Below are 17,893 nucleotides of genomic sequence, written 5' to 3' on the forward strand. Positions count from 1 at the left end.
TGTGTGAATATACCTGTAGAAATCTGCTGCTTAGTTCCTATAACTTTGGCTTTATTTATTTATTTCATAATGTGCAACAACAAATGTTTTACCAGATGATTGATTAGCTTTGATTATTGTATATCACTGAAGAGTAAACTCAACATGACAGATAGTTTGTCTCTTGTGTAAGTTATATCTTCTGCTTTCTCTGTGTGACGGGTTACATGATATAAACATGTCACTGTGTCTCCACTGTACATTTGCCATTTAAATTCGAAATGCATGTTGTAATTGTATGTCATGACGTTTAAAAGCTACACACTGTTTAATTTTAGAGCTAGTTGAGGCTATTATAGTACAATTGAATTAATCCAACGTAGAACTTTAAAACTCTAAAAACAGTTGTGAACGACTTTAATTTTCATTAACAAAACAAAATAAACAATTTTGTTTTGTTAATCACACAGGACTCTATATTTGCAAGATTATTAGAAAGCAAAACACACACACACACACACACACACACACACATATATATGTATTTATAGGATATATATATACATATAGATACATCACAGTCACTGTTTATTGATATTCTTTTAGAAGGATCTTAATGTCCCCTTTTAAGAACATGTAGAAAAAGAGAAGTGCGCTCTTGCTGCGCTGTTTGAAGTGTGGTGGGTGTGTAAAAGTTGGCTGGAGGTGGCCCCCCCCCTCCCTCACGGTGTATTGCAGCTTTAAAACAGTCCACAATGCCTTGCGGTGTCCCAGTTCCAATGCTATGTATTTACCAGCAGGAGTAACCAAATGGGGAGAGGGGCTCTTTTTTTTTTTTTTTTTTTTTTTTTTGCGCAGCTGAACGCTGAGACCGCAGCAGACTGGCGCTCACTGAGGACGGACACAAACTTTCGGACACAACATTAAAAACATCAGCTGTGTGTGTGTGTTTTGTTTTGTTTTTTTAGGGGAGACGTCCCTGGCCTTGCGCTGCGTTTTGGTCCAGCAGCTACTTTGTCGCAGTTGGTTGGAAGTGATTTACTGGGCAGTGATTAAGAGCGACACATTTTGCGGAATTCACATAATTACCTGTGTTTTCTACCAAACTTCACTCCGGACACGCAGCGCTGGGCTCAATCCTGTCTTCTCCGTAAAGGTAAGGCTATTGATCGGATATAATTGGGGATGATCGGGCTTCATGGGAGCCCGCTGTAGTTGTGAAGGCTGAGATAACGGAAACATTTCTCTAGTTCAATAGTTGGGCTACTCTGTGCAGCCTCCCGCTGCTGCTGCTGCTGCTGCTGCTCGTTCTCGCCATTTCTCCAGACTCGTCCCACTCGACATCAACTGTGTGAGGTAGGGATGCGGTTTAACGCGCAAAGGCATGAACCTAATGTGTGGTTGTAGCCGATCTACCAACTTAATGCTGCTTTTATTTGTATGTATCGCTCGGTCTGAGAAGCGGCATCACTTCAAATCGTTGTAGGCCTTCTCCACTGAGCCACACTTAATTGTTTTTGCAGTAGTATCCTTCATGGCATTTTGTACACTCACTTGAAAATGTGGCTCAGTTGCTCACCAGGTTTAGCATCTTTGAGATCAGGAGCTGTGGTCTATTTACAAATGTGCACATCAGTGACAGAATGTAGATATAAACTCACTACAGATCATTTCCCTTAAAGCCTCTATGGTTTATCATAAGCATAAACCAGAGCCAACCTGTGGAGTTGCCACATTCAGCCAATGATTTAGGTCCCAATCTTGTGCTTTGTGCTTTTTGAGCATAGCTTTAGTTAAGAAATAGGAGCATGCCATTCAGTGGTCTTTTCTGAGTTTAATGGTGTTATAAGAGCATGAAGACCAAAGGCTGCAGAGAACTACCTACAGACTAGGGGCAAAAAAAAAAAAAAGTTTATCCACTGTCTTGTGTAGCTGCCATTCCAGCTGCTGCTGTAAAACCATTTTAATTCCCCAAATGCATATGTGCAAGTGTGTGATTCAGCACCAAATGATGTTTTGCAAACAGCTGTAGCATGTAAACGTTGGTCAGAGGCCTCTTGCCGCCCTGCTGCGCCTCGTCCCAGTGCAGGCTCCTGCTGCCTGGCCTGCTGACTCTTAAAAGCTGGCTAGTGAGCAGTGAATATGGCAACGGAACAAAGGCAGCATTATTGCTGGCTGAACGTGCCGTCCAGATGTTCGTGATCTTGCCAGCACTGACCTCCCAAATGGGGGAGGCTGCTACAGCACCTAGTAGTTTAATATCAGCCAAGCAGAGAGAGCGAGAGAAAGAGAAAGAGAGACTTGCTCTAGGGCAGGGACCACTGGAAAGCTTGCAGGAGCTGTGGATGTCGTGTGTAGCGTGACTGGATGTGAGTTTAATCCCAAACACCCCAATCTTCAGAGGGAGCACTGGCCAGTGCCTTGCCATCACTGTAAAGCCTTTTGGGCACCGATAAGGTAGAAATGCAGACATTCACCAAATGTTCTTTTTATTGTATGTTTTGGTACTTTAAGTAGTTTAAAAAGCTTTCTACAGAACAGACACTAAACTATCTGAGACAAAATATAAAATAGAATTCAGATGGAACGTTTTACTTTTTTTTTTTGTTTGTTTGTTTTTTTTTTAAACAAAAAGGTGAGCTTAAGAATTGTTCACTTCATTTATTCCAATTAAGCTGATCTGATTATTTGTTTTAAACTATAACTTGCGTGCAGCTTGTTGGGGTGTCTTTACTTACTGTATCTGTTACATAGTCTTCAAGATCACAGAGTGGACAGACGTACAGTTTCCTTATCTTTTGTCTTAGCGCCTTGCATTCTCACAGTCGAGGAATGCTTACCCTGCCTGGATGTTATCACTTTCCACTTTAAAGGATCAAGGCCTATCTCTGGCAACAGTCCTGGCTATGCAGAGTATGTATACATTTGTAGAGCGTGCCAGACTGGTATTTGGTGATTAGGAGTTTCTTTATCTTCTCCCACTGTAACTTTGAACCACAGGGGTCCTCTCCTTTACAGTGTAGTTTTCATTAGTGCGTTATAGATGCCATCCAAATATGCTTTAGACCAACGAATCGCACTGGCTCGTAGAACCTAATGGCAGTCGGGGAGAACTGAAAGAGAGGAAATGGATTTCTCCAGTTTGTTCCAATCAAGTTACCACCAGTGCCTCCACAATAAACCAGCCTCTCTCTGTGGCTGCTCGCAGAGATCAGTTTCACAACAGATCTGTTAACAATTACAGCAGCGTATAAATTGCTAGTAATTACATGTTGCTCTACAGGGAGCGCAATTTGAATTAAAGTTTGGTTAGCAAGAAGGAGGTTTAAGTACTACAACAGACTGGTGTCACCCTGTTTTGTAAGAAGTAGCCCATTGTCTTTTATGGAACGGCAGTGACGCTCATTTTGCATATCAGAACCCTTCGATAATAAATTAGGTATTTGCTTTAATTAGATACTTGGATGTAAATTCCTTTAAGCTTACAATGTTCCACTTTCTGTGCTTTGTGAAATGGCTGTGGGCTATTGTGTCCCATCTTAGTGAACGACAGTCAGGAAATTTGGACGGAAACCAGAGTGTAATGGCATCTACTCATGGAGGTAGAACTTGTGGAAAATGAGTGTTTTCTTGCGGGATCATTTTTCTTAGCTTGGTCCAGCGGCTGCCCTGCAGGCTTTCTCCTGAGTCAAACTCGCTCTCGCTTTTGTTTTAATGTACTGAAGGCACTTTTTGTTTCCTTCAAACACCCCTTTGTTCAGTAAACTGCTCAACTACATGATACTCAGGCCAGTTCGTGATCCCTGACGGACTTTAAATTCCCCAAAGGAGCGGTGCCAAATGTAAGCTCCTACAGTTAAAACTCCTACAGTATTTATTCATAGAGTTTGTTACTGCAGTGTGTTGAAACCCCCACAGGAACATATGGTAGGTTGTTTACACCATCAGCCAGTTGATGTATTTTCTCTGCCAGCTCTGTGTGCTCCTGTAGGTCTGGAGAATTGTCACCAGCAGCAAGGCGGGCGGGCGGGCGGGCGGGCAGGAAGCTCAGTGCTGCTCACACACCTCACTGCTTTGGGAGTAATGCATCTTCAAGCAACACTACTCAACCCATACAAGACAAACAAACGAATGGTGCTTAAGTCATCCGGGTTTGTGGTTTTACTGCAGTTGATCGTCTCTCAGCTGAGCTTAAATAGAATTCACAGGAATTTAAGCCCTCGTCTGTCTCATGAAATGCCTCGCTGGCATAAGATGAACAAATCAGGGAGTGGGCACCACCCCAGGCTGTGGCTTTGACAGGCCGGAGGAATAGAGCTCGCAGAGCTCAGGATGGCACTCTGCCCCACACCGCTGCGCCTGTATCATCAGTTGGGTTTTCTGGGTTAATGTTAATGAATATAAATGTTGGACCAGAGCGAGTGGCATTTGTAAATGCCCCCGCTGAGTTTTGTAGCGCTTACGTGCAGAAGAGGCGTTGAGTCAGGCTGCGTGTTTTATCTTGCTGCACATGAAGAGTTCTGCTCTGTTAGAACAGGCATTCATTTACTTTTGATTAAAGTATTAAGTTTTGTGACTGTTAATGCCAGTGGTTTACACAGGATTCTGTCCTGTAGTCAGAGATCTCCCCGCCTCAGATGTTGTTAGTCTTCAAATACTAGTATTAGTGTATCGGATCCACTGTGTTTGCTGTCATCCCTGTGGAAAAAAGGGTTAAACTAAAAGGTTGCGGTGTTTTGGGTCAGTGCATAATAACCTTGCAGTGTGCCTGTGTATGACTATATTCGCTTCCTCTCCCTCTTTCTGCCCTTAATGCCATTTAAGGAAAGTCTTGAGTGAAGGGCACAAGGACTTTTCCAACCTAGAGCAATGAAGACCCAGGCCACAGACCAAGATGACACAAATGTACATACAAATACAGACTGTATTGCATTGATATGACACACATATTGTATCTAACCAATTTACACTCACTTGCAAATTGGCAAAAATATCAACAATATCTGCTTTTTAGTTTCTCAGATATGAGGATTTGCTGCTCTTGGCAGTGAGATTTGTGACTACAGAATAGAATCCTGTTTAATTCACTGGCATTGCTCACATTACAAAACTTGATGTACTTTTACATTAGTCTGGGCAGAATAAACTAATTTAAACTTTGCTCTTAAGGACGTTGCAATGGGCATTTTTAAAATATTATTTTTATCACAGTAACAGTTAAATCATCAAGAGCAAAACATGCTATAATAAACAGTAATGAAAATTGGCAGGTCCAGTGGTCTCTCTCCACAAATGTTACCTTGCAGCAATGGTTTTGTTTTCACCATATTTAGAAAAGCAGTGGGCGAGCTGGTGTGGGTGACTTTGTGAATGTGGACAGGGAGTACACAGACAGGGGAGGTGTAATTGGTAGGGGGTTGGTGAACAAAGGGACCTTTTGACTCAGTACTGTAGGTGCTGTGAAGGTTATATCCACAGAAAGTGATACAGATCTGGAGAGGTGCCATTCATTCTCTTCCTTTACACTGTCCTTGAGGAACATTTGACGCATCTGGTACTCTGTGGCTTGCTTTTTTTTTTTTTATACTGTCAATAGTTAACCTTCACATGTTTAACATGTGCTTTCTAAGTCTGACCATGTTAGTCATTTGTTTACCTTTCATCAGTCTTTTTAAAATTGCATCCATAGACTGGTCAGTAGTCATTTTCAGGGCAGAATGCAGGTAGAAAACGGGGCCAATAACTAGCTTAAAAAATGAAAGCCTACTCCACACTCTTGTGTTATGATTCACCCTTTTCATGCCTTTCTCTGTTTCACTCTCTGTTCCTGTCCTCACACACTGAGTCGCTCTTCCTGCTCCGTCTTCACTGCTTCCATGCAATTGCAAGTACAAAAGCAGGAACTGGATTTGGGAATGTGTGCTGGCAGACTCTTCCTGCACCCCAAGCAGACACGTACCTATTCATAGAGAAGAACAAAACAACAGCATTATGACCAGCTGGTCTTGGCATGTTTGGCTGTTCTTTATTCTTAATCGTTTTACCTTAAGCTGCTGCTGCTGCTGTTAAATTAGCCTGAATGTACATTATATTTTCTGCTCATTTGACTGCTTGTGCAGTGCCTATCAAGTCTTGATCCTTAAGGGGAACTGAGCATTATAACCCCGGCCTTGAGAACATCCTGATTTTCAGTTTTCTGTTTTCCCTTGTGTTTCCAGTGAAGGAGCCAGAGAGGGGCTTCTGCTGCCCTGCACCCCTGCAGCCTTCAGTAATGTCGGGGCCAACACACCACGATCAGCCCCCTCGCTTCTGACCTAACATGGAGCTCAAAGTCTGGGTGGATGGAGTCCAGAGGGTCGTCTGTGGGGTCACTGAGGCAACCACCTGCCAGGAAGTGGTGATTGCTCTGGCCCAGGCCATAGGTAAATAATTCCTATAAAAAAATACAAAATGTACGAAAAACTGTAAGGTTACAACTGCTATTTAAATCCTCATCTGCTAGTAAACATATACCATACTTCTTCTTTTTTTTTTCTTTTTCTTCTGATTTTTAGCATGTCTGGGTTAATATAATTCTCACTTTCAGTGTATCTACACAAAATACATTTATTTCACAGTTGCAGATTTAGAAAATAGAAAATGTAAAGTGTTTTCATCCCACAGTTATAATCTGTCTCTAAAACGCGAGGTGGTGAGGAGGTATTTGGATCTCCTGCCTACATGTTAAACTCCTGGTGAGATACAGTGGGTTTTAGAGGATTTACTCGTGCTTTATTGAATTTAAGCACCCCCTTTCCCATATGGCCCCTTCAGGGTTGGGGGCACATGAGCAGACTGTGTTGACATCACTTCCCACAAAGCACAGGATAGGAAGAGGGAAAAAGTGACTCATCCTTAGGGCTCCTGCCAAACTGGGAACACAGCACTTCTGAGCCCCTTCCTCCATCTTTTTTTTTTTTTTTTTTCTTTTATTAAAAACACGCACATCATGTCAAGTGATCAGACATCAACATTGGTTCGGCATTTTACAAGTGTCTACACACTGTAAGTGTTCTCTAAACAGCAAAGCAATTAATTTAGTTAGGAACATCAAACTAAATTTGATGTGCTCAGCTTGTTTGTCGTGTTGAAGCCATCAAATAAATAGTAAGTAAATAACATATCAGCACTGTCGGTTTACTGTTACTGCTGTTTTTATATGCTGATCTCTGTTTTGCTAAAGTGTGAGCCTAACTGTTTGATAAGATGATGACATATGATGAGTCTTTTGTGGAAAATTGTGGTCAACATTGGCTAAGCCGGTTTTAATTTGAAGCCATATTTCTTGCAATTGGCTGTGACGATCTACAAACCACATTCTTTCTAAGTGGGTTGATCTGTTGTGTTGTTTACAGGTCGCACTGGCAGATACACCTTGGTAGAAAAATGGCGGGACACTGAGCGCCACCTTGCCCCTCATGAGAGCCCTGTGGCCTCTTTGAACACCTGGGGCCAGTATGCTGGGGATGTTCAACTGATTCTTCATCGTACAGGCCCCTCCCTGACTGAAAGACCCCCCTCAGAAGGACCCCCTCTTAGGGGACCTGAACGCGGGCTGCACCGGCAGAGCCTCCCTCCCCTTGCGAAGCTTCGCCATCCAAATGATCGTTCTCTCCGACGTCGTGAACCGCGGCGCAAGTCTCTCACATTCACTGGCACACCAAGGGGCCTAAGGGAGATACTCAGCGGAGGGCGAATTGGGGAGGCTGACACTAAACGGAGGTTTGTCCTGGGAAATGGCGGCATTCACAACCATGCAGGACCAGCAATTGGATCCGTATCCCCCAGTCTGTGGGCTTGTCGCATGGAAGATTTGGTCAGACTGGTGGGCTTACAGAGAGACACTCTACACGTGCTGGAGAAAAAGCTGGTGGCCTATGAGACTGAGCTCCATACCTGGGCTGAAGGGCGAGTGGGGCGAGGTGGAGGCTGCATTGGGGATCCAGGTGGAGGAGGAGAGCTGATAGGAGAGATCATGAGGATGGAGAAATATCTGAGGAAGAATGAGGTGGAGATGGAAGAGGAGGAGTTCTGGGCCACAGAGCTACAAATTGAGCTAGAAAGTGAGAGACAGCTAGAAGAAAGACTGCAGGAGCTACAAGGACGTTTGAAGGGCTGTGAAGTGGAGATTGAAGAAAAGCTGGCAATGGTACAGGTGTGCCATCTGTTAGAGATGCTTTAGGATGTTGAATTTAGAAAAGCAGTATCTTTTCTCAAAAATAACTAAGATACACACAATATTGCTTGTTTTTTCATAGCTGTTTATCTCTTTGTCCCATCAGGGGGTCGAAGTAGGTCTAGAAGAGGAGCGGCTGCAGAGGGAGCAGCAGGAGACCCAGTGGGTCAGTGAGGCAGAGGCTCGTGCTCAGGTCCTCAGGGTCAAAGCAGAGCTGAAAGCCCAGGAGAGACAGGCTGTGCAGCTGGAGAGCAGCTGCAGGGCTGTGGACAGGTCCCTTGGACAAAGCAGCAAGAAACTGCAGGTCAGACATAAACATAAGCAGCACCTGATTGTCATCGCTCAGAGTTTTTACTCGCAGAGAATTTTAACTAAACAGGGCAGTGATAAGAATGATCATCCATCAGAAATAATTTATTAGCATCTGTCCACTGAATGGTCCCTCACAGTGAGGTTGGATCACAGCCAGTGACCACGTCTGTTTACAGGACCTTCAAAGGGAGCTGTGTGAGATCTGAAATGGTATCAAGGATTACCACTTAAAGCAACATCAGTGGGATTTAGAAACTACGACTTGGTGTAGAGTCAGAAACCAGGTCATGTCAGGCCATTGTATCCTGTTTGGTTTCATGACACTACACAGTGTCAGGTTTTGATGTGGAAGCAGAATGGTAATAATAAAGACAACATCTTTGGTTCTGCTGGTTCAGTTTTGACCCATTTCTGTTATTAACGTTCCTGTGCAAATCCAATAATATTATTAGCTAGGATCAGGAATGGCAGCCAACTCTCTTGTTCATTTAACACATGGTGAAAGTTGGTTTAATAAAATGACTTACTCTCACAACAGAATTATCAAACTCCATATCTCTTCTTTCTGTTCTATGTCTGTAGAGGTCAGCGTGAAGCTGCTAGTAATGCTTTTCTAGGGAGTCATTTGACCTGGTGATGTCGTCTTTGCAGGACATGCAGCACGAGATGGAGCAGCTGACCAAGGAGCTGAGACAAGTTAACCTGCAGCAGTTCATCAAGCAGACTGGCACCAAGGTCACAGTGCTGCCAGCTGAACCCACTGAGGATGAAAGTAACCACAACAGTCATGGTAAAGGTAATATCCTTTTGTCCTATATATTAGATGAGTGGATTTACTTCTTTTATTTAACCCAGGCCACAGAATGGAGCTGACAATGGGGCTGATGTTCAGTATGTATATTGAGCAATGATCAGTTCAGTCTAAGTGGTCAGATCCAAGAAATCACTACTTTTAATGTATGGTTGTCAGCTGTGTATGACTGTGTGTGTGTGATATTGTATATGTGGTATTGGAGAGTATAAGCTTTTACCACTTCCAGGAGGAGAATTATATCCTGCATTGTGCTTGAATAGATCCAGACATGGCATGATTTGTGCACTGTGCTGTCTTTCACTGTCCTTCACTCCCTCCATCATTCTGTCTCTCTATCACATGCTCAGCAGTTTCTGTGATGGGATTATTGGACCAAAGCTCTGTCGTCCTCCTGGAAACCACAGAAGAGCTGATACACAAACTAAGAGCACTGAGAGAGCTCACAAACAGTTATTAAAACCTTACAGTAATATAATGATACCAATGTAAATTAGTCATGAAAGACAAAAAGATGCCTTATAAAATGTACACACTCCAAGAATGAGCCTGTTAGCACTGAAATGAAATGAAACTCCAAACAGGCACAAACATTAACTCTATTGACAAACCTGTAACACAGCATGTGACACATTCTCACTCAAACATAATACTTCATCTTTCCTATCACGTTTTTTCTCACTGTATGAAATTCGTCATTGTTGCATCATTTAGAGCAGTGCACCCGGTGCACAATGGTTTTTAGTTATTAAAAGTAAAAACAATAGGCTTCACGTCCTTCTAGTAACCTTCCACTAGAATGTGTGCAAAATCTGCTGGAGCTTTTGTGCTGGGCTGTAAAATCACTGCATCGGCTGAGTCTCAAAACAATGCAAGAGTGCCCTTTAGTGGCACAATAGTGGAAATGCAGGTTTCCTTTTGTAACTAAAGCTTTATTTTCTTTCGTTACCAGAGATGAACAAGCAAGGTATTTTTTTTTTCTTTAAAATGTACTTGTATTTATTGTATTGTTTGTTGTTTTCTAATATTCCTGTCTTTTCTTTTCAGATTTAGTTCCCCTGTCTGGCTCACTGAAGCGCCCCGTTTCGTCTCACACAGCATCCAGTCATCTTCGGGTCCTCCAAAGCCCTATAAGCTCTGGCCTGAACCCAGAGGGGATCTATGTGTGACACTGTTCTGAATGGAGAGAGCACATATTGTTTGCTTGAAGAGCCTATTTCAACCCACAACCCATTTGTAAGTGGATATCTTAGTAAATGCTACCTCAGTAGCACACAACTATGCACTGTTTCATTTAATTAGAGGCAGCCTTGAGTAAAGACTGAAGTATTAATATAACAAAGCTGGTGTTTAATGGAAGTGGAGGAGCATTTTGTGATAATGACTGACGGCTGGACGTTATGGCATGAAGGAAAAAAACACAGCAGTACAGTCTCTGAACATCAGGCTGCTCTGGACTTCCAATATAAACATATCCACTTAATACACTTTTACTGTCACTTTAGTACCTGCTGAATGATTTGTATTGTTTTCATCACAAGCATCGTGATTCAACACTATTGCCTTTTGAACAGTATTCTTGAGAATCTTGGTATGTGAATCTATGAACCATATTTCTGAAAGCCTATGAAATGTCTTCAGTGAATGCATCTAACCCAGCATAATGACTGGGTCTCATATAAGTAATGAGGAATCCACTTTTGTCTAGAATCAATTATTTTGCATATCAGATATCTATTCCTGTAGCTCTGTCAGTTCATGTTAGATCTATGCACAAATGGTTAATAGTTTTGTTACTGAAGAATGTTACTGTCTGTCTGTATGTACCAAACAAACTGATGGCTTGTTGTAAAGTGTTTTTTTTTTTTTCTTTTCAGCTTTATTTAGTGAATAATTATGTTTTATTACAAAGCGTTGCATTCACAGTTACAAGGATGCAGCGTGCTCAGTCCTGCAGTGATATCTGCACAATGAAATAGTGTTAATTATCCTCCAGAGCTGTTTTTTTTTGTTGTTGTTGTTGTTAGAGTTGTTGTTAGATAACTACGCAGTATATTTTTGCCAAATGTATCATGCTTGTTTTTCTGTAAGGATCAGTGGCCAAAGATTAGCAGGTCTTATTGCATGATTGTGTTGATGATATAGCCATATGAGGATTAACCCAGACTACAGTAAATCAGTTAGTAGAATCTAAAAATTGAGGCATGTGTTACAATGGATAGCTACAGCTACATTGTGTGTGTGCTGTGTGTATGTGTGTGTTTGCAGAGTCAGAATAGCCAAGGAATGAAGCCGCTCTTAGGTTGTAGTGCAGCTGCTAAACACATCCAAGTGCCTTATATTCATTCCACAAAGTTGATGTATAAATAATGTACCGTAAAGCTTTAGTAGAGACATTAATGCAATGAACAGAGTCAGTTGAGATAAGATCAAATATCAGAAGTATTAGTGCCACGTTGCTGCACAGAGAGAAAAATGGCAATAGAATAGTGATGAAGTGGAAACTACAATTATCTCCTAATTACTGTCAGTACTTTATTGACGGAGCTTTCCACTTTGCCACTGAATTGTTGTCACCATCATACTGTATGCTGTAAAATGCATGCTCATTTGTCTGATTTACTTCTTATCATGCAGCACATACTGTAGTATACTGTACTGTACTGTAATTTGGATCAATACTGTTGCCCAGGAATAAATAGTTAATGTGATAGAGAAGGGAAGTCTGCCCTGTGTCAATCAGTACAAAAACATGTATCATCAATACATGGAAAAATAATGTGTCTCTACTTTTCATGTGGATGAGACCTGTTTAAAAGTCGTTAGATTAAACTAATCTGTCAAAATCTGCACATGCCATGGATGGAGTCCCCCTTTAATTAACCACTCGTGTGCATTTTCCACCCTGGAACGAGACGTAGCTGTGGTCACTGTTTACAAATGTATATACTGTATGTTCTAGAGAACTGTAAGATGTCAAGTGTACATAACTTTTTATTTTTTCCTGCCTTAATATACTGCAAAATGTTGACATGTACGGCTGTAACTGGCTACTGATATGACTTGGATTGCATGATTCAATAAACCATCGGATAAAATTAAATGTGTCACAACAGGTGATCATGGTCACTGTTAAGCATTTGTCTTTGAATGTGAATGAATTTCTACTTTATCAAAGTATGTGCTCACGGTGTTGTCTGAGCTTTTGACCAGTAGATGGAGTTATTTACTCAGTAATGGTAGAAACGAAACATGTCCATAACATGGATGGCAGAAAATAAAAGGAAGTGTTTTTCCAACACAAGAACAAAATGATAAATATCATGATGTTGTTTGTGCATGAACAATGTTACTTCACGTGAAGTTTAAAGGAGGGAAGGTATCAGCTTACAAGATTTCTCTCACTGGTGAACTGAAGAGTCTCGTTGAAGTTTGTTGCTGGATATGGGACCTTGTTTCATCATCACACGTGAATTTACTGAAACCACGCACCCATATGGCAAAGTGCATTTGCTCTCCCAACCTTGACACCCCACTAGTTGTTATAGAATATACGTTAGTGCTGATTTAGACCGTTAGGAAACACTAGATTTGGCACATCAAGTGATTTAATTATTCATAAAGATCAAAATAATACCGCAGTAAGCCAGCTAATGGCAACAACAAAGACAGGATTGATCTTGCTTAAGACTAGCGGGGGTGAAGGCCTCTTGTTTTTCATCAGCCTGAGAGTAATCTCGCTTCATCATCCTTTTATCACATGACATTTGTTTAAAGTCTGGGCTTACTGTACATTCCTCTGCTGTGACCCGACAGCTGATTGTTAGTAACAATACATTTAATCTAGCGGTCTTCCAGTATTGTTCTATGATGGCTGTAGCTCTGTTACTACTGTGGATTTAACTTGCACAATCTGGCCTCTAGCAGCGTATGTTGTGTACCAGGACCTGAATATCTGAGCAGATTCACACTTAACCGAGGCTGAGCTCAATGAACATGTGCATATGTACAAAATGTGCGTTAAATAAGAAAAAGCCTAGTGAATTAGTTTTGATATTTATTTTACAATTCATCAGCAATAATTTAGAACAGCATATGTGTAAAGCGTTAATGAAATGTGCAACAGTTGCTCAGTTAAACCTTTTTTTTAAAAAATCCATAGACTTCTACAACATCGACATAGACATGTATATTTTATGGTATATTCACAGAAAAAAAAAACTATTTACAGACACACATGCCGTTTTATATAACAGTTGATAACACATGGGAGGCAAACCCAGAGGAAGAAAACTACAAAAGCAAATGTCATGTTTGCAAAATACTATGAAAATCATCAGTTTAATCAATCACGTGTGAAAAAGCTGAACAACACTACATTTGCTAACGTCTTAGAAAACAGGCCGAGATAAAGTTTTAGATAAATGGCAATGATCTTAACTTATGTCACATGACCACAGTTTCTTTCTCACTTTTGTCAAATATTTGAAAAGCAAGGTTTTACATAGTGACAGCAAATAACACAAAGTAAGGAATAGTGTGACGCGTGGTGAGGTGCGCGGCTTTCAGATCCGAGAGGATGATTTCGCTGTGTAAGAGCTAGAGACGAGCAGTGTTTTTGTTAAACTGGGCAAATTACCGCGTGGAATCATCCCAAAGCATCTGTTATCTCTGCTCTGCTCTTTTTGTCAACTTAACATGTCTTTAAAGAAATGTACAGTGATTATGAAGTGACAAAGTGCACTTAATGTCTCAAAAGAATAAAGATCATCCTACATACAAACTTGAACAACTGGGAAAATGCAGGTACATTCAATATCAAAGCTCTATAAGGTGCTATCCTACAATGTTTCTTTAGAGGTACAGGCAGTCACTGCATCTCTGTGCTGAAATGCTTCATTCAGGAGAGGTACAATATGCAGGTCAAGCAGCCCCTTTGTGAATGGAAGGTTTTGTCTTTCCATTGCTCTGAATGATTTTAATGATTGTTTTTTTTTCCTTGCATGAAATAAACAAGCAAAGCAAACTAGAGCAAACTCAGATTTGTAAGAATGAAATGGGGGGGAAAACAGGCGTAAATCCTCCAATTTGACCTCATCGCCGTCATAATTGTGTGATTGTTAAAGTGGCTCATTTTTGGATTTGATGTAAGTTGGGAGGAGGACGTCATTCACCTGTTCTCAGGAGGGACAGATATGTGCCTCCCCATAGGCCAACCCCATGCAAAGTTGGGGGATTGAGATGACTGACTTTCACTGATACACTTCCAGGAGCCAATTTAGTGCACATTTACATGTTAATGAATAAGACTGTCTTCCAGGTAGTAGCCTAATATGTACAGTCAGAGTCAGCCAAGCTCATAGTAACCTTGACAGAGGTCAGTTGCAACTTCATACATCCAAAGAGACTCTCTGATTGGGATATTGCGCACTACTATAGTAGTTGCTTAAAGTTTTGGCACCAATGCTGCCGTTTCAACATGTTTTATCAAAGGATTAAAAAACTAGGTTCAGCACAACACAGCAGTTTATTATTGTCAATCATGGTCGATAATCATTCAGGTTGATTCATGTAGCAGAAGTGCAAAAGGCACACGCCGTCACAACTGTCCCCCGTTTTGTCTCTTGTGTGAAATCTCGTTTTCTAACCAGCCTAATTAAAAAAAAAAAAAAAATGAAAAGACATCAACTCCACGCAGAATGCACTGGGAAGTAACACAGACACATTAGCTCGTTTGACAGGCAGGGAACTGATCGTGAAGGGTATTCTTGCTCTCCTGGGGGGTTTCAGCTACGTCCCCCTCCCCGTCGTCACTCGCGGGACTTTCCTCGCGCTCCTCGGGTGAGCCCGTGTCAGCCTCGTGTGACTCGTCGCTGTCTGGGGAGTGGGAGTCCTTGGGCTGCGAAGTGGCTCCAAAGTGCGCGGACAGACCGGGGAAGGCGGCAGCTGCAGCCGCGGCCGCCGCCGCCGACGCGTGTGCAGGGTATAGCCAGGGGAACGGGGACGCAAGAGCAGCCGCCGCCGGGTACATGTACTTTTCAATGTTGCTCTTGTCGAACACGGGCATGTACGATGCCGCAGTCGAGGGGTTGATGAAGTAGAAAGGCATGCAAATCGGTGTCTGCTGTCCCACACTGCTTATTCCCATCAAAGAGTTCATAAACGCCAAATCGGGCCTGATCAGGTCCGCGCCCCCTGACCCGTTCCCTGACCAGTTCATCTTTGGTTTTTTGGCGGCGCGATCGTCTCCAAACTCTTGCTTGATCTTCACCGCCTTGGGTCCCTGCGCCTTATTGCGCTCACATTCTTTATCTTTGCCGTCGCTCTTCTCCGCCTCGCCCCCGTATCCACTGTCCGTGTCTGTGTCGTTCTCGTTTAGTTCCCCGCCTTGGGTCCTCTGGATGACCGGAACACAGTTGGCTTGGCTGTCGGCTTTCTGCGCATCCTGTGCGTCCCCGGCGGGTAGTTGGTGCTGGAGTGGCGACGCGCCGGGCTGGAACTGCGCCAACACCTTGTGGAGGTGGTTGATGAGCTGCGCGCACCTCTGCTCTCGCGTCGTCCAGTTCTCAAACTGACTCAGGTACTGCAGGACCTCTTTGGCACAGGCCTGGAACCCAGAGCGGAACGCGTCCAGATCTGCATGAATGGAGGATTTCATCGGCCGGTCTCCTGCGAAATGTGCAGTGCAAAGTTGAACAGATCATTATTGTGGAAAGTGTAGCTCGTCACAGTCAATGACAAGATAACGCGGACGCGCGTCAACAGCACGTTTGCATGCGATAAAGTCAACAGAGCTGCTTCTAACATTAGTTTTTGTGGCTTGATCATTGATACTCTATGTGTTAATGCAGCCAAATGCAACATAATCTCACTAAATATGATCAACTGGAGTTCATCTTACCATTCTGCAAAGCAATAATCTTCTGGTGCTGTTGCTCAGTGACAGCGGTCAGTGCGTTTAAATGTTTCAGTGTTAACTCCAGGACAACTGCTTTCTCCAAATGCCCGAGAGTCTGTGGAGACAAACAGAGGTTCATCGGGCTGTTTACGAGACGTGTTCATGTACAAACCACGTTCACTGAACACATTAAAGCGTTTTCTAATGACGTGATCTCACCGACAGCTTCAGATGTTCGGGTAACAAATCCTTGAGCTGCCCAATACATTCGTTTATTCTGTCCCTCCTCTTCTTCTCTATTAAGCGGTGTGGTAACTTGTATGCGTCCTGCTGGCAAAAACACAGGCGTTCGCTTAATGAGAACAGAAATGTAGAAGTGAAAAGTTCTAGTTGGAAGCAAACGGCTTATAAAGGTATGTTAGTGGATAAAAACAACAAACTGTATATTTTTTTATTATAAGAGACAACGCGCACCTTCCCGCCATCCTCGCGTTTTATTCCTCTTTTGGATTTACACATGTAGAGAGAGGGGTAGTCCACCCTAAAACAAAGAGCAGACTGTCTGATTAAACCGACCAGTTTATCAGATATACTTTGACAGAGTTTCCAGAAGCGACACTCACCCCAGGAAATCTGCGTGCTCCATGAACTGCCTGTCCTGTAAATGCGGTATCCGTTCGTCCATCGCTTCTCTGCCGCCGAGCGTCTTCGGAGAATCTCGTCTTATTCCACGGTCTGAGCGGAGATGATGCACAGTCAGTGTCCTCCAGCGGAGCTGCGCTTCACACTGATGTCTATACTTCCCTGAGCTGCCACTTTGCAAAAGCCGTCGGTGCTGCGTTTAGAGCGCACGCGCGCCTCCGGTGGGGAACAGCTTCCGACTCACGTGTAGCCTGCACCAGCACAAAGTCCGGTAATTAGACCTTCTCCGTGGAGCAGCAGCTCTCACAACATGGCAGAACCGTCTCTACCTGGCTGCTCAAACGTGATTTCTGTGGCTCGATCACTGCGCCATCCCGTATTTTTTGTGGGCTCCAAAACTTTGCAGCCGGACGATAAGAGCGCGGGCTGATAAGTGACCGGTCAGAGATAAGTGGATCCACGGAAGCCACCTAACTGTGGTGCACGTATGCACAGTTCAGATGGAGCCCACATGGGATAAACGCTCCTCTACCGCCGGCACAGACATCACAGATTTCACATCACTCCGCTGTTTATACAAGATCTGATTCTGTGTGAAGCAAAACAACAACAAAAAATAAAAAGGGGCAGCTTCGTGTTCGCTCCACATCACCACATGTCATCCATGCTGATGAAAGTGAAAACATGCAGGTTAATGTTGAGTAAACACGGGGAGTGTATGGGCGACCTCGTTCAAGTAGCCTACCGTGTGCGTGTGTGTGCGTCTGTCACTTTCTGCTCTCTGCTGCCGGTAAACAGGAGCAGGGCAGGGTAACCCACTGAAACATCTCCAGAGGTTCAAAGCTGCGTTGTCAGTAACCATGGCACCGGCCCAGCTGTGTGCGCAAACACGTGCGCCTCCGTCCTGTATTGATCTCAGCAGGGCGCCGCTCTCCCACCTCCACCCGAGTGTCTATTAATACAATAATAATACTAATGTGCCCGAGATTGGCGGGGAAGTTGCTAATTGGAGTTTGGTGACTTTGCCATTTGATTT

The 17,893-nt window shown here is 43.1% G+C and overlaps 2 protein-coding genes across 6 annotated transcripts; one reads left to right on the forward strand and one right to left on the reverse strand.

The window, feature by feature from the left end:
- The first annotated feature begins 790 nt into the window (after nt 1–790).
- On the forward strand, nt 791–12,420 carry LOC113165220 (ras association domain-containing protein 8). 4 transcript variants are annotated; one of them, XM_026364586.1, is made up of 7 exons: nt 794–1,135; nt 1,230–1,335; nt 6,198–6,401; nt 7,374–8,173; nt 8,301–8,498; nt 9,158–9,302; nt 10,365–12,420. In XM_026364586.1, exons 3-7 carry the CDS (start codon nt 6,299–6,301, stop codon nt 10,484–10,486), a joined length of 1,368 nt encoding a protein of 455 aa, XP_026220371.1. In that variant the 5' UTR covers nt 794–1,135; nt 1,230–1,335; nt 6,198–6,298; the 3' UTR covers nt 10,487–12,420. The 4 variants fall into 4 exon arrangements, with proteins under 4 accessions (XP_026220373.1, XP_026220372.1, XP_026220371.1 ...); XM_026364588.1 differs by lacking the exon at nt 1,230–1,335 and having other exon boundaries at nt 791–1,135; nt 7,374–8,167; XM_026364587.1 differs by lacking the exon at nt 1,230–1,335 and having other exon boundaries at nt 792–1,135; nt 9,158–9,296.
- A 940-nt stretch (nt 12,421–13,360) lies between these two features.
- On the reverse strand, nt 13,361–17,173 carry bhlhe41 (basic helix-loop-helix family, member e41). 2 transcript variants are annotated; one of them, XM_026365632.2, is made up of 5 exons: nt 16,839–17,173; nt 16,690–16,756; nt 16,435–16,542; nt 16,219–16,330; nt 13,361–15,986 (listed from the first exon to the last, which is right to left on the reverse strand). In XM_026365632.2, the coding sequence occupies exons 1-5, from the start codon at nt 16,898–16,900 to the stop codon at nt 15,043–15,045; spliced, it is 1,293 nt and encodes a 430-aa protein (XP_026221417.1). In that variant the 5' UTR covers nt 16,901–17,173; the 3' UTR covers nt 13,361–15,042. The 2 variants fall into 2 exon arrangements, with proteins under 2 accessions (XP_026221417.1, XP_026221416.1); XM_026365631.2 differs by having other exon boundaries at nt 16,435–16,545; nt 16,839–16,971.
- Nucleotides 17,174–17,893: the final 720 nt, after the last annotated feature.

This window comes from Anabas testudineus, chromosome 6 (genome assembly GCF_900324465.2).
Source record: "Anabas testudineus chromosome 6, fAnaTes1.2, whole genome shotgun sequence".
In the NCBI taxonomy this organism is placed as follows: Eukaryota; Metazoa; Chordata; class Actinopteri; order Anabantiformes; family Anabantidae; genus Anabas; species Anabas testudineus.